General features: G+C 39.6%; 2 protein-coding genes across 3 annotated transcripts in view; one reads left to right on the top strand and one right to left on the bottom strand.

Moving 5' to 3' along the window:
• Positions 1-22,807, bottom strand: part of LOC131542181 (E3 ubiquitin-protein ligase TRIM39-like) — a 189,591-nt gene that overhangs the window by 52,652 nt on the left and 114,132 nt on the right. The window lies entirely within an intron of this gene.
• On the top strand, positions 13,078-17,550 carry LOC131542186 (E3 ubiquitin-protein ligase TRIM39-like). The gene is made up of 6 exons (XM_058778595.1): positions 13,078-13,648; positions 13,807-13,902; positions 15,600-15,767; positions 15,862-16,000; positions 16,717-16,752; positions 16,908-17,550. The coding sequence occupies exons 1-6, from the start codon at positions 13,097-13,099 to the stop codon at positions 17,453-17,455; spliced, it is 1,539 nt and encodes a 512-aa protein (XP_058634578.1). The 5' UTR covers positions 13,078-13,096; the 3' UTR covers positions 17,456-17,550.

Below are 22,807 nucleotides of genomic sequence, written 5' to 3'. Positions count from 1 at the left end.
AGAAGAAGAGATTTCAGCAGACTTGATTATTTGGCAACATTTGTGAAGAGTTTCCACGTAAATCTAGCAACAAAATTTCTATATTGGCAACACTGAACGCAGCTCTCTGCTCCCTCCGGTGGAGCTGCTGTGCATTACATGCTTAATAATATGCTTATACTGTACTATCAAATATGCTGTAAACGCACAGAGAAGCGTTTCATAAATGCTGTTATTCATGTAATTGAAATTAACGACACAGAAGACATTCTGAAGACTAAAATTCGTAAAATCAGTACAAAAGTGTTTTTTGAACACAACAAAAATGTTTGGATTAAGTCTGGGTTAGTCACCAGTTTCTGTACTGATCAATGTTTAAAAATGTCCAGCTGTGGAATTAAACTACACCCTTTCCATGGGGGTTAGGGGGAGGTGGTTACGTTGTGTTACGTGCTAGCCCTCTTTTTGTCTAGAGGTAATGGGCATAGCAGTAACAAACTTTGGGAGAGAGAAAGCACAGGGACCTTTTGTCTCCAGCCCCAATAACACAACTCCAAACGAAAAGGGCAAAGGCCAACATAACAAACAAAAGAGTTCTAACTCAATTTTAAACATAACTTACCTATACATAAACCAAAAACAAATGAATAGCAAAATTAACTTCCCTAACTCCTTGACTACCCAGATAACCAGGAGAAAAGCAATTAAAGAAAAAAGGCACCCACCTCCCTACAAGTTTCCTTACAAAACTCTTAAATCCTAAACAAGTGTACAAATCTACAACTAAATTCACAGTAGCACCAATGGTTAGCACTCAACAGCAACAAAACAAAGTTAGCTGGAGCCAGAGAAAAGAAGTCCACGTGACAGGACCCTCACCCTCACCCTCACCCTCACCCTCACCCTCACCCTCACCCTCACCCTCACCCTCACCCTCACCCTCACCCTCACCCTCACCCTCACCCTCACCCTCACCCTCACCCTCACCCTCACCCTCACCCTCTGCTCTGAGACAGTGCTGGCTTTATGCTGCTTCCTCCTGAGTGCAGCCAATCAGTGGAGCCGAGTTGAATGGGTAACAAACCAGCAACAGGTGTATCCAATCACCTCCACGACAGTGACAGCAGTAGACATGAAAAAAAAAAGAAAAGAACAACAACAAAAGAAAGTGTTGTGAACTTTTATCTTCTAAAGTTTAGGCAACTCAGAAGTGAAGACCAGGAGACTTCGGGTTGTATCTTCCGCAGTATTCTTTTATTGAGAACACAAGCTGTCGGTAGCTGTAGTCATCGAAAATCTAACTTAAAGCAGTGATACATTGTAGTTTTAAATACATTTAGGGGGCAGTGCTTAGGAATGGAACCCAAGCACCTGGGTGACAACCTTAAGACATGCAAATGAAGTATTCAGGTATAGCATACTGCCCCATTTAACCACTCCTAATCTAATCAGCCTAACTGCCCAAAGATTGGGGCAGGGGCATCAAGAGCAATTACAAACAAAAGGCAAGAGTCTCCGTCGTCTGGCTCATTAGACTTACAATAAGAGAACTGGAACTGGCAGGGACCTCTTGAATCGTTCATCTGATGTCATCATCTTCACCATAAATGCTAAATACAATGTATATAACTTCTTCAGTTTGTACACTATTACATTGGAATCTAAATTAAACATTTAAATAAATTTATAATCCCACAATTCCCCCTTTGAGAGTTCTAATAACTCTCACAAAATACAAATTTAGACACTTAAAAGTTCATTCTTGTAACATGTGATCGTTACAGGCACATAGCACTTGTTCTGTGTTGATTGTCTGTAGGGACGAACTGCATGCTGACACAGAAACAAACATGCAGCTCCGTGAAGTTCTTAATAGTCTTTTCTGGTTGGAACTGTCATTTCTCGTGATGGGCGTGAGTCATTTGTTGCATGAAACACTTGATACTAACAGGTTTCCGAACCATGAAGAATTATCTTCAGCCATCAGGTGTAATTTTGCTGAAAGATCAAGAATGTCTTGATCATGTTGCTGGATGACTGAAGTTCTCGTATGTGATTCTCTGCGTTGTGTATTTTTTTTTCTTTGTTCTGTCTTCCGTGACAGTTGGCTCGGCAGTGGGTCTCGTTGTCTTTTAGAGGTTGTGGCTTCATACGCAGGTGAGGAGGTCAGCGCGTATGGGTCTTGGAACAGCCATCAAGTGGTATCTGCACAGAGGAAGAAAGAAAACAAAAGACAGCAGTATTTGTTCTAAAGACTACAAACATTAGGGTTGTATCCTCTGTTCAATCTGCGTCTGCTATTGTTGTTCCTTCTTTCCCTATTTCTTAATTCCTGTGACACCTAAAGAACAGTGAGGTGAGGGTGGACTAGTGGATGGGGAAGGCCTATGAGGGTGTGTTCACCACAGGGTTGGCCCCCGAAGCCTGTTGCATCCGGTTCTTCCCTGCGGCTCCTCACTGGTCCATGTGTCCTAACCTATCCCTGTAGGTGGTGTGCAAACTTTAGTGTGTGACATCTCCATCCTCTAATGGAACATCAGTCATAACAAACATCATAACCCAGAGAGGATAGGTGAGTGACTGTGGTGTGCTGTAGTATAGCTTTGAAGGCTGTGAGTGTACTTAACTAGCATTCTCTCAATGGAAGGAAGTGACAGTAACCTTCCTGTAGTTTTATTTACAAAGAATCTTTCAGCTTTGTTGTACATTACTGGGGAATTAAGCACTCACAGCCCTAACAGTTAACACCTGAGCAAACTGCTCCAACAGTTCGGTGAAGCGGGGAGGGGCTGCTTCAGAGTACTGAGTAGACTGAGTAGAAGCTGAGTAAAGCTGTTAATTTCTCCTAATGTCTTTTTGCTTTTCCTACACTCTTTCATCCAGTGTCCAGGTTTACCACAGTAATAACAACTGCCATCCTTCTTAGGACACTTACGTTTCTGTCGGTTCTCTGTGTTAACCTTAAAGGACGCTGCTGCAATCTTTACTCTGGCTTTAACATCAGAGTCTCTTTCCCAAGTAGCTAAGCTGTCCAAGCTGTTTTGCAAGCTTCCAGTGGACCATGTTAGATCTAAGAATGGCAAAGCTGATCTGTATTCTGATAAAAGGCCATCAAACCATGTTCGAACTAGTGGTCCTTTGTCTTCAAGCACACTTTCAGAATCATCCACTATTCCACTGTAAGTTACAGCTGACTGACAAAACCTTTCAGTGTATTCACTCACAGTTTCTTCTTTCCTTTGCACACAGTTAGTGATTCTGGACCAGTCTATCTTGGGTCCTATGATATTCTTTAGAATTTTCAAAACACCTTCTCTCAAATCGTCTCTACTGGCATGTTGTAGTTCAGAAGTAACAGCAGACTCAAAACTGTTGAATTCAGATTCAGTTAGAATTTGTGACATCAGCTGTGTGACTTCTGCTAACGACATGTCGTAGAGACGATTTTGTTGATCAATGCTCTTCTAAATTCAGAAAAATCTGTGCGTGCTGAGGGTAAGCTCTGGGACAGTCTCTCTATATCTTTAGGTCCTAGTGTTTTGGCAACAGTTTGTACTTGCACAACAGAAGAGTTGGGAGCAACACTTTCAATTCCCTCAATTCCTTGAGATCGTCTCTTAGCGCCACATACCTTCACTGAATCTACAGGCACATCAATTACTGATTGGATGATTACATCTCTTTCAAAGAAAGCTTGTAAGTCAGGATAATTGTCATTCGGTTGACTAACTTCTTCCACATCAGTTTTTGCTGAAGCTTTGTTGTGGTTCAATTTCTTAGTAAAATAGGATACTCTAGCACGGAGCTCTTTGTTCTGTTTCTCTAGCTCTGAGTTACGCTGAGACTGTTGTGTAGCTAGCGCTAAACCAAATTCTCTGTGGCAGCAGATAATACCTTTCACATTGTTCTTGCGAACACATGCTCCTAATACCTTTTTACACTCATCTACAGACCAAGTCTTGTCTGGATGGATCTCATATTTCTGCGTTAGTTCTTGTCTAACTTTCTCAGTGATTATTAGGTTCATTTGTTCCCCTAACAGTGTTTTGAATTCACTATCTGACCACAATGGAGTCGCAAGACCATCCTTTTCTGTTGTTTGAATCAGCCTAGCATTCCTTCTAACCATCTTGTGAGTTTCTTTGTTACCACACAATCAAAAACACTAAAACTTCTCTGATCAACAGAGGGTACATTTGTTAACACAGCTTAACTATTGTTAACTTTGTTACCACACAATCAAAAACACTAAAAACTTCTCTGATCAACAGAGGGTACATTTGTTAACACAGCTTAACCATTGTTAACTTTCCAAATTACCAACACGTCACACTTAACTTCCCTGCCTACAAGGACAGAGGATAAACCAAAATTATTAGCCTGAAATGCTAACCTTCTCTGTGAAAAGAGGATAAACCAAAATAACTAGCACGTAAATGCCAATCTTCCCTGCCTACACAGAACAGAGGATAAAACAATATTAGCACTTGATGCTAAACTTCCCTGCCTGGACAGAGGGTAACTTCATCTCTAAAAGTTCATTTTTTTAGAGGAAAACTTAGTTAACCAAACCCTACAGCTGTCTGTTAACTCTTCTCTGTCGGCGCAGAGGATAACTAAATTTGTACTGGTCTTAAAGGTTCTTTTGGATTAGAGACAGCACTCACCACAACCTTGGTTGAGAGAAAAATTCAGTCTGGAAATCTTTTGTTCAGCTTGAAGTTTTCGCTGGATTCCAAAAGATGCAGTCTGGAAGCAGATCTTTGTTTGAGCTTGAAGTTTTCAATCTGGATTCAGGTGAGGAAGCTGGAACTCTATCCGGGTCACGGCACCATCTGTTGTGAACTTTTATCTTCTAAAGTTTAGGCAACTCAGAAGTGAAGACCAGGAGACTTCGGGTTGTATCTTCAGCAGTATTATCTTTCATACAGAAGTTACTGTTTATTGAGAACTCGCTGTGCGTCGCTGTAGTCATCCAAGTCTAACTTAAAGCAGTGATACATTGTAGTTAGGGGGCAGTGCTTAGGAATGGAACCCAAGCACCTGGGTGACAACCTTAAGACATGCAAATGAAGTATTCAGGTATAGCATACTGCCCCATTTAACCACTCCTAATCTAATCAGCCTAACTGCCCAAAGATTGGGGCAGGGGCATCAAGAGCAATTACAAACAAAAGGCAAGAGTCTCCGTCGTCTGGCTCATTAGACTTACAATAAGAGAACAGGAACTGGCAGGGACCTCTTGAATCGTTCATCTGATGTCATCATCTTCACCATAAATGCTAAATACAATGTATATAACTTCTTCAGTTTGTACACTATTACATTGGAATCTAAATTAAACATTTAAATAAATTTATAATCCCACAAAAGCATACCACAAAACACAGACCAATCAAATAAAATGTGTCTCAGGACGTAACAGTTACAATATTGGAAATATTTCTGTTTTAAACCATGAAAGTGAGCCGATGGATATCACACAATCAACGTGCAAACTTTGCGCAAGAGTTATGCTGGTGAACTTCTTAACCTTCTTAAGTCAATTCATTATAAATAAACTGAAAGTAAAAACTGATGAAGCTTAATCATTCATTCAACTGATTCTTTCAAATGGCTGATTCATTTAGGGACGAAGCAAGTGACTGTCTTTATGAATGGGTCATTGAATCATTGATCTCACTAGATTTGTTCAAAAACGCAGTTATTTTGTGTTTCAAGAATAAGGTCCAAGGTTAACAATAGCTAGAAGTTACTTAAATGTAAAAGATTTTTCTCTATTTAACAATAGTGAAAGACGGCTTCCCTTATTGATCATGTCTCAGGTAGATTGTTTGTTTTCTTGTGTGCTGCTTGCTGTGAAGTGGGAGCGACCAGCCGGCAGAGGATTCCGCAGCTTTCCTCTACGTATACTGCATGAGGGGGTGGCTTTGATTGGATGATGACAGGTGTCGGTGACAGCCCTGAGTGTATTATATAATTCTTTGTAAAATAGTACTGTGTTTGGCCTTAAAGACTGCCACAGAAATTAGTTAATGGGAAACTGAAATATAAAATTTATTAATTTGTGAGCCCCTCATCTTAACAATAGCATCTGTGCAACAAGGTTTAGAAAGGCGCTCATTGATTGTTAGATCTTTTAATAACACAAAACCACATGGGAATTCCAGGAACATCAAGTTCAAGAAAAACACTTCACAGTCAAAGATCTTTAAAGAGATTTCTGTGTGGTACCGAATTGTGTGAAACCACAGTGAACCGTAACGATCAGCGCATTCTCCCTTTCATTACTGCTGGAATCAATAGCCCCTTTCACACACACAGACTTTACTGGAAAATTACCGGTAAATAGCTGTAAAGAGATAAATAGCACCTTTTCAAAAATACCGTGTAACACAGTTCGTAGATCGGGAAGGAGGAGGCGGGAACCGGCGAACATTCAAACAAGGTTTTAATAAAATCCATAAAATTAAAGCGGCAGCCCCTCACGGACGACTGCCGCACACACAACATAAATAAAAGTCCAGGCCTGGTCCTCTCTCGTCGTACACTGTCGTCACTCCTCCTTTTATCCTTCCGGAGCTCCTCTGTGGGACTCGAGACTGGTGAGTGGCGCAGGTGTCGCTCATTATCATTAACTCCACTGGCCTCGCTCCGTTCCCACGGCTCTCGGCCCCGCCCCACTCACCACATACCTGTAAATTCATTCTGAAAATTTCTAGTATAAGAAGTTGTAACATTACCAGTAAATTGCCGGAATTCTGTTGTGTGTGAACGAGTTCAGAACACGCTGACATAAGACGTCTACTCTAGACCAATCATTGGTCAACATTCTGACGCAGATGACGCATTTACTCCGCGCTGTGTAGTTCGGTTGAAGTCGTCTAATATGATGTCTCTGGGACAAAAGCGCTGCATGAATGTGAACATTTGACACAAAAATGAAAGCATCAACAAAAACACTGACCCCGTTCACCCCTCCATAGGGCTTTTCACACTGCGCTTAACCCCGGGTTATCGTCGTTCTAAACACCGCTTTTAAAACGCGTTTAAAACGCTAAGCGCACCGCTTTCTCCTTTCCAAAGTGCTGTAGCTTGCGCTCCCATGGCGTCTGCTGTTGCTAAGCAACCATGACCTGCGCTCTTCATGAAGACGCAGAAGTCTCAGCAAAGGATAAATTCTGTTCGTCCAGTCAGAGACAGTGACACCACAAATATGCAAATAAGAACGTTAACCGGGGTTTAGGAATGTACCGTGTGAAACGTCTGTTAATGAATACCCAGGGTTAACAGTTAACCCCAGGCATAGTATGAGCAGTGTGAAACGTGATTACAGATAACCCAGGATTCCGCTTATCCAGGGTTTAGAAAGACCCAGGGTTAACAATTTCAAGCGTGAAAAGCCCTCATGTTTACAAACACCAACACTGGGAGGCGCAGCCGTTTAGAGATCATTTCTGGTTAATGATGTCACAAAATTTACCCGTAATTTGAAACCGATGTGTGAGTGGCATTTTTCCGGGAAAAAGATGGAACGTCATTGCCTGTGTGAACAGTGCTTTTTTAAAAATTTACTGGTAAAGTCGTTCCGGTAATTTTATGGCAATTTACTGGTATTACTGTGTGAAAGGGGCTATTGTCACAAACATTAATAATTTCACCAATAATAACACTAGTGAATATAATGTATAATAGAGTCCTTTTAAAGATCTGTTCACTCAGTTTCTAATAATGAGACCAACTTCTGAGCTGGTCTCTCTGCTATTGATACTTTGTTGATCCGTTCTCCTTTCTTGTTCAATTTATTGTCACCAAGTGTTACAGTGACTGTCCTTACCAGTCCATCTGGACTACTTACAGTGTCTATGATCTGACCTAGTCTCCATTCGTTTCGAGGCAAGGTCTCATCTGAATCTATGACTATGTCACCAATTTGAAGCTTCCTCTTTGGAGCTTGCCAGCATTGCCGAGCAGCAATGTTGTGAAGATACTCCTTTTTCCATCTAGTAAGATACTGCACACGTCTCCATCTCTTTTTCGTATACACATCCTATCTTATGAACTTTCCTGGTGGAGGTAGGGCTGTGGTGACTTTCATGGTAATCGGGTGGTTAGGTGTGAGAGTTCTAAGCTCTTAGGGTCTGAAGGTTATCCACTGTAAGGGGGCGATTATTGACTTTTTGCCATAGCTTCATAAAACAAAGTGTGCAATGAAGCATCATTAACCCTCTGGGGTCTGAGGGTGTTTTGGGGCCCCAGAGAAGTTTTGACATGCCCTGACATTTGTTTTAATGGCTAAAGTCTAAAAACACTGTATTCAGCACAAACTGGGCTACAATAATATGTGAACAGCATGTACGTATGTGATTGCTTTTTTGAGAAAACAACGTTTTTGTGTGGTTAGAGAAAAACTAAAATTTGAAAGTAACTGAAATAAGGCCATAAAACACATACAGAACATTTGTTCGCAAGACTTTTGAGAACTGGATCTTGTAGCCTAGAATTTTTGAATGATCTTACTCACTCATTCAGAGAAAACAATATATTGATTTAAATTTTCCAAGTCACTTTTTGGGTAGAAAGGGTCTATGCGAGAGGGCGTGAACTATCCTGGATAATGCTGTGATTCACAGCTGAGAAGACAAAGACCCGCATAATGAGCCATTGAGTCAGGTTTGTGACTGAGAGGGAATTGCTACAAGAAAGAATGCGAGGAAAAAATGAATGTGTATATTATATATATATATATATATAACTATCACATAAAATAACTTGAGATTCACTTGCGAGTGCAGTTAAACAGTTTATTAGGAACAAACAAACAATAAACAACAGAAGAGTCAAGACATTGTGGGTGCAATATCCAAAATAGTAGCAGGAAACTGGAACCCAGGAAAACGGGAGTCAGCAGAAACTGCATGAGAAAACACAAAACAGACGTGAGCAACACAATGAACGGACAAAGACGAAGCAAACATGGTGACAATACATACACTACCAGTCAAATTTTTTAAACAGTAAGATTTGTAATGTTTTTTTATAAAGTGTCTTCAGCTCACCAAGCCTGCATTTATTTGATCCAAAGTACAGCAAAAACAGTAACATTATATTTACTATTCAAAATAAAGCACCCCCCCCCCCACACACACACAAACTAAAATAAATTAATAAATTAAGGAGCATGTTGACAGGCTTATCAGGAGCAACTATATTATTAAATTAGCAATCACCAATATTACCCACGTGATTTTATAACATAGATACACATGATTTGCATGCATTATCATATAATACAAAAACAACATTTTATAACTGAGAAATTAAATTATTATTGTTAAGCTCATTATAAACATGTTTGAGCAGGTATTTGCAAACAAGAGTAGTCTATTTCTCAGTAAAGATTTGTCTAAACATTCTTAGACATTACTTTTATATCATTGTTTATAGAACATATAACTATCCTCACGTCGTGAAACATTTAAATGCAATGAAAGGTTGCCTATCATATTTCAAAATGTTGCACTCGATTTCACACATTTTAGTCTGGAGTTATAGTTTGGGAAAAGTTCAACTAGTAAATGGGTTCAAGTTTATGTCACAACAACACATTATCTAATGCCAATAAGAAACATTACTTACTAGGTATAAAAGATATCCTCCGCTGGCTCCAGCTGCGCGTTCTGTTTGTGAAGTAAACAAAGCTTTTTCCTCTCAGCGCGTCTTCTGGGGTACATACTGGCTTTTTCCTCTCAGCGCGTTTCTGAGGTAAATACAAGGCTTATTCCTCACAGTGTGTTCTTCCAAAACTGAAAAGTATCCGAGATGAACGTGTTGCTGCTTTGTTTACGGTGGTGTGGGCATTTACATGCTGCGTGGCTCGCGTGGAGATTTGTAATATCAATAGCGCGAGCAGCGCGTGGGCGTGACCTAATTAGAGATAATGAGACCAGATGGAAAAACTGGACCTGTAGTTGGTTTCATAAGGATTACTTTATCACAGAATATTTGTTTTCGGTAAGACTTACTTCATTTAAGAGAACACATGTCAAGCTTTCTATAGATATATTTCTCATGTCTCTGTGTAAAATATTTGCTGACTTACAGTTCATTTTAGTGATGTGTTTCAAAAAGCAGTTCGCGGAGAGAGTGAAGACTGAGAACGCACCTTGTTTGTTTTCTTTATTCTTCAAAAGCACAAAGTTTAGTTGTTATTTTGAGTGTATACAAATAAAAGTAGACCCCTAACAGATTCGAAGGGTGTATTGCTCTTATCTGTACGATCAAAAATGGCAGAGTAATTCAAGCTGATTTCGGCGTTATCAGGAAAATCTGCCACAAAACGCGTGTATGACATATGCGTAACCCCTCTGGGGTTTGTCGACCCCAGAGGGTTAAGCCTGCCTGATTAAAAGGGTGATGGTAGCACTAAGAACGCTCCGTATAATTTTGATTTGCCACTCCCATACAACACCCGCATGACTGGAATGAGGGGCATTCAGAACAAAAATCACACTGTTTATCTGCAAGAAAAGCAATAAACCTTTCTGGGTCAAGTTCCTGTAATGCGGAGTTCAGTTCGTTCATTGCACCTACAAAATTGGTACCATGATCACATCTGATCACATCTGTAAATGGTCTACAAGATCTTTACTTTCTGTTGTTTCTATCTGAAACGTCTGAATTCTCTTTACTTCTGGATCTCCTACTGGAAGTTCTGGTACAACATCGGTGGTCACTATTTCCTTCTTCCATAAGAACGAGCAACCAGAGAACCAGGTGGATGAGAGCAGTTCACTTATTGTTCTTCCTCTTGAAGCATTATCTGCTGGGTTTTCATTAATTGGGACATATGACCATTGTTCGGTTTCGGTGCTTTGATGTATTTTCTGGACTCTATCGGCTACAAATGTATGAAAACGGCAGACATCATTTATAGATCCCATAGATTATTATTATTATTATAAATGTTTTTGAGCAGCAAATCAGAATATTAGAATGATTTCTGAAGGATCATGTGACTGGAGTAATGATGCTAAAAAGTCAGCTTTGAAAGACAGCTTTGATTGTTCCTAATAAATTGTTTAACTGCACTCGCAAGTGAATCTCAAGTTGCTGTGTGTGATAGCTAAATATGTTCTTAAAAAAAAAAAAAAAAAAATATATAAATTTATTTTGTCCTCATATTCTTTCTTGTAACTCTTCCCTCTCAGTCACATACCTGCCTGAATGGCTCATTATGAAGCTCATTATGCAGCTCATTATGCGGACCTTTGTCTTCTCAGGTGTGAATGTGAAGGTTGACGCCTTCTCGCATAGACCCTTTCCACTCAAAAATTGTCTTAGAAAATTTATATCAATATATTGTTTTCTGTGAGCAAGTAAACAAGATGATTTTCATATCCTTTTGAAGCAAAAACACTAGGGTACAAGATCTAGTTCTCAAAAGTCTTGTGAACAAATGTTCTGTATGTGTTTATGGCCTTATTTCAGTGACTTCAAAATTGTAGTTTTTCGCTAACCACGCATAAATGTTTCTTTCTCAAAAATACAATCATGTACATAAATGCTGCTAACATATTACTGTAGCCCAGTATGTGCTGTTTACAGTGTTATTATACTTTAGCCATTTATATATTTATAAGCAACTGAAAAAAGCACAAATGTCAGGGCATGTCAAAACTTCTCCAGGCCCCCAAAACACCCTCAGACCCCAGAGGTCTTAACCATGATGAGAAGAAAAACCACCTAGTCTCGTTACATCCTTTTATTCTTTTACTTCATTTTCTTTTCTTTCCGTTGAGAGTTTTGGGTCTCCGAGTTCACGTCGAGTGTGACTGCCTCAACTTCAACCAGACCACAACTCCGCAACTTCAGCCAACGCCCAAGACGTCACTTCAACGACTACTGAACTTCAGCCAATCAGCAACCTCGGAAAACCCCTTTCTACAACTACAATGGAAACCCCTGAACAAGCAACGCAAGTACCTGCAGATTCAAACTGAACCGGGGCGCGATGGGCGGCGGCTTCATACTAGCGGCGACTCTTCCTCTTCGTCCACGGCCTTTGGCAGGACTTGTACGGCCCAGCATCCTGGCCCGATGGCCGTAATACGGGTGCGGCTTTCGTCCAGACCGCGGGTTCGGCAACTCACATCTCCGGTGGTGCGGAAGTCCCTCTACGCGCCCTTCCTGGACCGACGAGGATACCAGCGTGCATGCACAGGGGAAAAGACCGGTCTCTCGAGGAGAGGCGCGCTTGGCATTTAAACAGCGGCGGTGATGAGGCTTGATTCAGTTCAGCTGTGCCTCATCACACGCCGCCAGCCCTCGATGTTTCCACGCCCCTCCTCTCTCACACCCACTCCCGTCGGGAGCCTGGTGAAGGGCGGCGAATAAGGGACAGGGTGGTGATGATAAAAAGGGGGAGGGCAACCGACTCGTCACAGTTTCAAATGAATGATTGCCTGCGTCCCAATGTGCACACTATCCATCCTAAAGTCTATGTGATATTAGTAATTTTCAATACTATTTAGGGCAGATAGGGTGGATAGTATGCACATTGGGACTCAAGGATTGTGTTTCCATCACTATCAATTATCACACCAATTTAATATAAATATTGATTTAGCTGTCATGGTCAAATTTAGTCAAGTCTAAAAAAAAAGAAAACTATATTTTTTCTTTAAAAGGCTTTAAGAGGAAAGAACAATGGCAGAATCTTCACAAACAGCAAGAAAAGCGAGGAGACGGAGTATCGACAGTTTACCTCCATGTAAGTCAATAACCAAGAACACTTTGACTTTTCTTTTATAATATTGAATATGTACAGTTCAGGAATTTAAAGCAGACCAAATAATTTCAGTTTAACAAGAATAATTATTGTACATTTATTTATTTATTTAGGTAAGTGGTTATGTAATGAGCTTCACATTTAGGTTCTGATCAGCTTGGGTTCATCTTACAATAATGACCAGCTGACTGTATATGATCTCTTTATATTTTAATTCCTTAAAAGACACCACACTTTGTCTCTAAACACTCTGTGCATCATGGGATTCTTGATAAACAGTATACTGAAGGAGTTCACGCTAATTATAATTAATGTCTCTTTCCAGCAATGTCATCCTCCATTAGTTCACTGTCTGAGGAGATTCAGTGCTCGATATGTCTGGAGGTGTTCACTGATCCAGCCACGACTCCATGTGGACACAACTTCTGCAAGATCTGTCTGAATAAGTGCTGGAACAACAGCCAGACCTGCAGCTGTCCATACTGTAAAGAAACATTCAAGCAAAGACCTGATCTCAAGATTAATACCACACTCCGAGAGCTCGTAGATCACTATAAGAAGAAAAGTCCTGAGAAAACAGCTGAAGTTCTGTGTGACATCTGTGAGGAAAGAAAGCTGAAAGCCCTGAAGTCGTGTCTGGTGTGTCAGAGCTCTTACTGTGAAACTCATCTGGAGCGTCATTTGAGAGTGACATGTTTGAAGAAACACAAACTGATGGATCCTGTGAGTAATCTGGAGGACTATATATGTCAGAAACATGAGAGACCTCTGGATCTGTTCTGTAGAGATGATCAGACATGTGTGTGTTCGATCTGCTCTGTGAAAGACCACAAGAACCACAACACTGTTCCTATAGAAGAGGAGAGTGAACAGAAGAAGGTATAAGTTACTAAAAACTGCTTTTACAAAGAATATATCATGAAGATTTGAATTTTTTATTTCTTCTTGTGATTTTTTTTTTTTTAAACATTGTAGGTTTCCTCAGAAGGCAGTAAATCTCTGTTATGATAAATGTGTCTTTGTTGTTCTCTCTATAGTCTGAACTGATGAAGACACAGAGAGACGTGCAGCAGACGATCCAGAACAGAATCAAGAAGATTCAAGAAATCAAACACTCAGCAGAAGCCAGAAAAGTGAGTTAATTTAATTAAAGTTAAATATGTTATACATCATTTAGCTGCATCTCTCCAAGACTCCCGATATACAGACCAGCAGCATCTTCCTGGCCAAGAAAGAATAGCTTTCCTGCTGTATACAGTACTAGCAGTAACTTAACTTGAAGCAAGATCAATGTTTTAGTGACTCTGATCTGTGAGCAGCAAACACAATAATAAATGATAACTAAACCATTAGATAAAAATCAATCAAAATCACCTTAATAAAACGGTCAAAACTTAGAAACACATCTAAATAGTTGATAAACGGTGACCTGCGCTGGCTTTGTTGCTGAACAAGAGTCCAGATGCGTGTAGAGAATGAAGATTCTTTATGAGTTTGTTAAGAGTCTGAAAAGCTCTCGTCAGGTTCTTCCAAAGATCCACAGATCCAAGGTTCATGGAGAATTGACAAAGTTACTTGAAGATAAAACTGCCGGAAGATCAGACTAAATTAAGGATGAATCTTGGAGAGCGTCTGTCTCAAAGCGCTTGAGCTCTGATGGGTTTGGAGATCTTTTAACCTCCCTCTCTCACACCTATCCCTGCTGGACCAAAGCAGACGTGCACATTATGAGACGGATAAGGTTTCTTTGTTTTGCCTGACATCTTATTTACATGTTTATTGGGGTCTGGTGGATTGGTGTAGTGTTAAACCCAAGTGTAGTAAAAAGAGTAAGATGCAGGTTATGGTAAAATACTATACACATTATACAGGGGATCACGAGGATTATTTTGAGTCATGTCAGGGTGGGCTGGTTATCATCAGTAAGGATAGCAGAAGAGATAATGATCTTTCAGCAAGAAGTTGAAAAAACACATGTCAGCATCAGGCCTGTACTTTCACTGTAAAAGGAAGAGGGAAAGTTTACGATGCAAAAGTGTTCATCAGCTCAGAAAATCGAAAATAGCCAGATTGTGTTTAGGTTGAATGTTCACTTCATATGCTCTTGAAAACAATTCCAAAATGTTTGAACATGGATCATACAAAAATTGGGCAAAACCAAATTAAATGTACCAACGTCCCTCTGCCATCCTGCACCTGTCACATTGAGGTGATGGAGGAAAATGTTTTGTGTGTAGTCTAGTTCTGGAGTATAGTAAAGCTGCTGTACAGTATACTGTAGCTTAAATCAGTTTATATCTAGAATTAGCCGCTCTTTATTCTTATCAAGCCTTCTGTCCAGACCTCATCAGTGATTGCCTGATGACACAGTAAAGTAATAGTAAATTAAGTATCTTAATAAAGTAAGGTGACCAGACGTCCCACTTCCCGGGACACGTTCTGCACAGGATTTCTAAGTTGTCTAAAATAAGCAGGTGTTGGTTGTTTGCGCTGCTCTGATCGATCGTTGCGAGAGCCACAGAGAACAGACGGCTCCATGCTTTCGAATCGCTCTCGCAGTACTTTGATGTCATACAACGATCGATCAGCTTAATGCAAACAACCAACACCTGCTTATTTTAGAAATCCTGTGCAGAACGTCTCCCCGGGAAGTGGCACGTCTGGTCACCTTATAGTACAGTAATATCACAACTCTCCTCAACTAAACACATGATTTGAGAATCAATCAGTGCAAACGGTGCAGGATGAAGTTTATTCTTCTGTTGAGGTATTTTAAATCCCCTTAAAAACACTGATGTATGAGCAATAATAACACTGATTCTTGCAACAGGGATGTTATACTGAACTGCTGGAGATGATGGAGGAGCAGCAGAAAGCAGCAGAGAAACAGGAGCAAGAGCTGATTGAAGAGCTGGAGCAGGAGATCACTGAGCTAAAGATGAGAAACACTGAGCTGGAGCAGCTCTCACACACTGAAGATCACCTCCACCTCCTACAGGTCAGTCAACATGATCTCTCTGATCAATGATAATGCAGTATATGACACCATAACACTCCCCATGCTGAAGGATTTCTCCTCTCTCCTGCTGTAGATTCACTCATCCCTGTGCAGCCCTAGAAACACCAGGAACTGGCCTGAGATCAGTATGAAGACTCATGAGAGTCTGGAGACTCTGAGGAGAGCTCTGAACCAACTGAAGGACACTATAGATGACAAACTCACACAAACTGGTACATCAATACATTGATCAGATAGAAACACGATGATTTACTCAATTCTTTAAATATACGGTAGAGTGGGAGAAAACTCCTCTCTTAAAGACTGTGTAATTTTTTTCTGTGAAACAAAAGTTAAATGTGTTCAGAAAAGTTACCATAGTTTTAGTGACAATGACACAAATTATAAACAAAGTATGAAACATGTCCAGAGTTTTCATGTTATTAGATTTTTAACAAAAATTGTATTTGTACTAAGGGGGTGTTTTACTCCACCTACTGTATGAGGCAAAACGCCCCCATGGGTGGTGTACAATGCCCCCCAGTGTTTCAGAGCAATTTACTTTAAACAATTACAGCAAAATCAGATACAGACAGAGATTTTGCTTAAAATTAAAAATAATATTATCAATAATTAAGAATTACAAAATTATAATAGCCTATTTGAAACATTTTGTTAGTTGAAGTTAACTGGCTAACTAGCTACTTGATGCTAACTTGAGGTCATTTTTAAATATAAAATCCAAATATTTTTATTCAAACAACTAGTTAAAAAACATGGTTTTACCCCGCAAACTATGTTTGAGAAAAAAATTGTCATTCTGAAAATATAATTATATTTTTATTACATAACACGTACTCACTATCTACAGGCCTACTGTTCTCATATCATATATAACTGTGATGTTCTACAAAACAACAAGCTTTAAAACATGTTTTATTATCATTAGTCTCTACAGAGCTGAAGTGGATGCAGCAGTATGCAGGTACAGTGTGCTGTCTGCACTACACTAGTTTACATTCATACACTCACAGCTTCATTACTGCACTACAATCTGATTAAACACTGGATTAAATATTAAAACATCATCACAGAATCTGTGTATTGTGAAGTTGTGATTGATATTCTGTGTTTTCTCAGTGGATGTGACTCTGGATCCTGATACAGCTCATCCTAATCTCATTCTGTCTGATGATGGAAAACAAGTGAGACACGGAGACATTAGACAGAAACTCCCAGACAAACCAGAGAGATTTGATACATGTGCCTGTGTCTTGGGAAAGGAGGGATTCTTCTCAGGGAGATTTTATTTTGAGGTGCAGGTGAAGGGAAAGACTAAATGGACTTTAGGAGTGGCCAGAGAATCCATTAACAGGAAGGGGCAGATCACACTGAGTCCCAGTGATGGATGCTGGACTGTGATTCTGAGGAATGGAGATGAATATAAAGCCTGTGATGATCCTCGTGTCTCTCTGTCTCTAAGAGTGAAGCCGCAGCGGGTCGGTGTGTTTGTGGATTATGAGGAGGGTCTGGTCTCCTTTTATGATGTGGAGTCCAGCTCTCATATCTACTCTTTCACTGCTCAGTCTTTCACTGAAAAACTCTATCCATATTTTAGCCCATGCTTTAATGATGGAGGTAAAAACTCAAGCCCACTGATCATCACACCTGTCAATTATAATAAATGAATTTACACTCCTAATATGAAATACAAGATTAAAATAATTAATGATTTATAAAAATAAATGTTTATAATTACAATTTTGAAAACATTTTGTGCTGCTATTTTTTATCATTTGTTTTAAAATTTTTAAAATGTATATGTTATAATTACATCATTTCTCAATTACATTTTACATCAGATGTTAATACCTTGATATGTATCATATAACTATATGATTACTATATGCATATACAATGGTATGTACATGTTACTTTAAGGTACATAAAAATACCATGATTTTATGTTCATAGTAGTGTCCAAAAGACATGATCTTACCATAGTACCATGCCACATGTTAACACAATGGCAAAATTAGGTAAGTTTTACTATAAAAATACAGAATTACTTAGAAGTGAATTAAGTTCTATTCATAAACTTGAAACCTTTAAAAGTTTAAAGAGAAAGTATGTCTGTAACACAAATGGTGCAATACGACTTGCATGCTAAATTCAATATCAGCGTGAAATCCAGAATGACCATATTTACTGTTTTAAAGGCCATTCATGGGTTTATTATCAGTGTTCAAATCAGCAGTAAATATGATAATCCTTTCATTCTTGGGAGTAAACAATTAAATTAATCTTAATTTTATTAATTAATGCAAGCCTTGGCCCTCTCATTAACCTATCACATGAAATGCTATTATACTTATACCTTAATTAGCCTATCTAACCAGCCTAGGACTCATTGCTGATTTTGTTTGTCCATTTGAGAAAATTTTATATTTATAGAGTTCATTTCATTAAGATTCTTATACAGTATATTGATCCCAGAATTAAGATTAATTAATCTATTTATTGTAGAATAATTGAACAGATGAAACAGAGACCTGTGACTCAGACTTAATCCAAAAACGCTTTTATACTGATCACTTTCTAATTATATGTCTTTAGAATGTCTTCGCTTTCATTTATTTTATCACATTCACTATAAATACAGAAATGTTTCCTGTATATGTACAGTATCTGAAGCGTGTTGTTCAACATGTAATGTCTCATCAGCGCCACCAGAGGGAGCCGAGCGCCGCCTCAAAGAGTAGAAGACCAAGAGGCGAAACTCTGCTGCTTTTCGGGTAACAGCCGCTAGGTGGCGCTTCGGTCGCGCGGCCGCCATTCTGGGTGAAAACTCCAACTGAATAACACACAGATACAGAAATAGACAGAATAACAATGAAAGAGAAGTCAAAGTGGAATAAAAGAACACAATGTTTTGCAATCCACTGCAAAAACTATCAGTGTGATAGTAAATAATCTTTCATATCGTTTTCCCAAAGACCCTGACAGGTAAGTATTCACAAAAGTGTACAAATATTGTGTGTTTTGAAGTGAGATGTAGCGCTATCTGATGCACCTGCTAACTTTAACTGTTTTTAGTCTAGTAGTAAACTTAAATCCTTTTAGGAACTGCAGGTCAGAAAACACAATAATGATTTATATGGATATGACACTAAGTTAGAATGAGCTTATGCAACTTTACACATTTACTATTACTATATTATTAGTATTACTCCACTAGGTCAGTAAGCAGAAGCATCGCTCAGAAGCAGACTCATCTGACAAATCATCCTCTGCTGCTGTCATTGAATCTGTTCGACTCTTCTCTGCATTACACACATACTGAGCAGAACTAGTACTTGCCAAAACATTCTCGTCACATTTATTGTCCTGTTCAACAACTAAGTGTTCTTTACTCTTAACCACATCATCAGTATATGAACTTGTTGCCGCTACCACTGGCATCTCTGAGGTATTCGCCGCTACATTTAAAGCCACGTTCACCTCTGACTGCCTTACCTCCGTGAGGCCTGAAATCTCCTCCTGACCTGTTTGTATGGATGAAACCTGAGCATCAGTCTCTATCACTGGGCCGATGTTTTCCTGTCCACAATCTTCATGTGGACACATCTGCCGTTTATGGCCAACATCGCCGCATTCAAAACAACGCAAACTTCCGGTAGTTGCATAAATCATATACGCTCCCCCTTCATGTTTTATACGAAAGGAAACGTTAAGTGTGCGATCCGGTGATTCTAAAAACATGTAAACCTGTCTCCTATAAGACATAACATGCTTCAAAGATGGGTTCTTACACCCCAGAGAAATCGCTCTGAAAGGACTCGCAATCTTGCCAAACCGCACTAATTCACGCTCTAAAACGTCATCAGAGATGAAAGGCGGACGTTCGAAATCACTACTCTACTAGATGCATTATGCAGCGGTGTAACTTGCACTAATTCATCTTTAATGATAAGCCCACTTTCAATCACTTGATTTACAAGTTGTTGTTGTTTTAAAAAAACGACTACAGCTCTATTCATTCTAGAAGCAGAGGAAATATTCTCATGTCCTACCTTCTCTCCTACCGCAACTAAAACATCCTCCACCGTCACTCCGTCCTCCGGCATACACCTGAAGCCATTGCGCAGAGAGATGGATGGCGTCTCCACGTGGAACGCCACCCTCCTCTGACACGACTCCGACTTTTTCCACAAAAATTTACTAATACCAAACCATACCAAAAAAACATAAAAGGAAAAAAAAAAGATTGAAGAGAAAAAAAAAACCAACAGGTGAAACTTTCACAGCTTCACTCCCGCCCAGCACTACTCTCACCCACAACCTCCCAACATGCACCACGTGAGAGAGAGAGGATTAAGTTCACCTTTATTATTACAATTGACTCGCTATTATTACAAAATATTTACAACACTTTTTTTTTTAAATAAAAATAAATTACTTTCCCCCCCCCCCCTTTTTTTTTTAAACCTCAAAATCAATTCATTATCATACAGTGTACATAATGCTTCATTTATTCCCCATAATCCTCTAAACTTTGGTAGAGATTCCACTGACTTGTAGTATGCATACTCCACCCTAATTCGAGAGGCTACCAAACCTAAAAACATAGGCACAACACTTATTGACCTTTGCCCCAACAATCTGTTTTTCCTTGTCTTCCAAATAGCCAATAACCACTGCACAAAGAGATGAAAAATTGACTCCGTCTCAGAACAAAAAGGGCAACCCACCCCAACACTAGGATTGAAGTGTGCCACATGTCTGTGTGTAGCTATTGCCCCATGTACAATCCTCCACTGGAGGTCACCTGTCCGCTTATCAATCGGACATTTGTACAGGGTACGCCAGCTGCCTTTAGGGGAAGAGTCAGATCTAAAGAACTGTGTCCATCTTGTTGAAGAAACTCCATTCAAAATTTGCATGTTGGAAACTTTAACACATATCAGATAGAGAGATTTCTTTCCAGCAGAATCAAAACTCTCCAGAACTGGTGTTTTCAGAGTCAGTAAACAGCTTTCATCTTCTGCCCAGTCTTCCACAGCCGCGCTTACATTGATTAATGGAAAAAGATGACCATAGCCCTCAACCCATTCACTTAGGGCATCTGGGTCTTTCAAAAAAACTTGATAATCTGTGCTCAAGTCCTTAAAAATCTCTGCAATGCACTGTCGTAAAAACCGGATTGATTTCACACCACTTCTTTGGCTCAAATCTTGGAAATCACTTCTCAGGATATGTCCCAGCTTGTTGCAACCAGCCGCTAGCAGTCGTGCTTGCACATTTTCAGATGACAACAAACTTGAAGATAAAAAAAGAGTTAAAAAACAATGGTTCCTCAAACAACCAATGACCAGCAGGTGTATTAGGTGATCTCGATACGATAAAAACCTTCCAGGCCTCCAACACAGATCTGTAAAAGGGGGTGAGATCCACCATTTCTTTCTCTTGCAGTTGCACAAAACAAATGTTTGTCAAAGCCCATTCCACCTGCCCTCCTCAAAAGAGCTGTTGCGGTGTCCATCCAGGCAGAGTTTTTATTAAACAAGAGTCTTTGGGCTGTCTGCAGCCGAAAAGTCATTATCCTGGACTTAATATCCACCAAGCCCTGCCCGCCTTCTTGTACTGGAAGATACAAAGCCGCTGCTCGAATCCAGTGTTGTCCTGACCAGAAAAAGGTCACCAAACTCCTTTGAATACTCTGAATTAGTCCTGTAGGCGGCTGCAGTACACACAGTTTATGCCAAAGAGTAGAAGCCACTAAATTATTAGCGACCAAAACTCTTCCCCTGTAGGACAACTGGGGTAGCAACCATTTCAAGCGAGACAATCGGGTACACACTCTTTCCTCTAAACCCTCCCAATTTAACTTTTCAGACTCACTTTTCCCAAAATAAACACCTAAAATCTTTAACCCCTCTCTTTTCCATGTAAGATCTCCTGGCAAATGTGGAAGATTTTCAACAGAAAACTGCCCTGCCCAAAAAGCCTCACTTTTGTCCCAGTTCACTTTCGCCGATGAAGCCTTTTCATACACATTGAGTGCATTACCCAGGGCCTTAATGTCTTTTTCATGATTGACAAACACAGTCACATCATCAGCATAATCACTTACAGTAATACTTGAACTCTGAGATAAACCAGGAACAATAAAACCAGACAAAGTTTTACGTAAGTTAAAAAGAAGAGGCTCAATAGCAATGCTATATAGTTGCCCTGATAAGGGACAACCTTGTCTAATACCCCTTGAAACTGGGATTGGCCGGCTTAACCCACCTCCCACTTTAACAATACAAGCAGCACCAGAATACAACAATTTAACCATGTTTAAGAAAGAATCGCCAATACCAAAAGCTTTTAAAACATTAAAAAGATAACCATGATCAACCCGGTCAAAGGCTTTCTCTTGGTCTAAAGAAATTAAACCAACTTTCATTTCAAAACTTTTACAAATATGTAAAATATCCCGAATTAAAAACAAATTATCCATTATTGTTCTTTCTGGGATACAATAAGTTTGATCTTTTTGTACAATCAAGTTGAGATATTTTTTAAGTCTGTTAGCAAGACACTTAGACATAATTTTGTAATCAGTAGTAAGTAATGCAACAGGTTTTTTTTTTTTTTAAAAGAGATAAATCTCCCTTTTTGGGTAATAAAGATAACACAGTGCGTTGACAAGATATAGGCAAACAACCATCTTTGCTACATTCACAGAAAACCTCATATAAATCTTCTCCAATACAGTTCCAGAAACGCTTGTAAAATTCAGACGGCAACCCATCAATACCAGGAGATCGTCCAATACCAAGCTGACCAACTGCAGTAGTAAGTTCTTGAAGCGATAGTTCAGTGTCCAAAGCAGTCTTAGAGTCCGAGTCTATTTGAGGCAAGTCTTGAATTAGCTGCTCGGCACAGTCAGTGTCACATTGTTCAGCAGCATAAAGACTGGAATAAAAAGTCACTGCATGATGTCTCATCTCCGTAATATTACTGGTCACCCTCCCATCAGGAAGGCGAAG

The sequence above is a fragment of the Onychostoma macrolepis genome, chromosome 06 (genome assembly GCF_012432095.1).
Source record: "Onychostoma macrolepis isolate SWU-2019 chromosome 06, ASM1243209v1, whole genome shotgun sequence".
Classification (NCBI taxonomy): Eukaryota; Metazoa; Chordata; class Actinopteri; order Cypriniformes; family Cyprinidae; genus Onychostoma; species Onychostoma macrolepis.
This window is presented reverse-complemented; position numbering and strand designations above follow the sequence as displayed.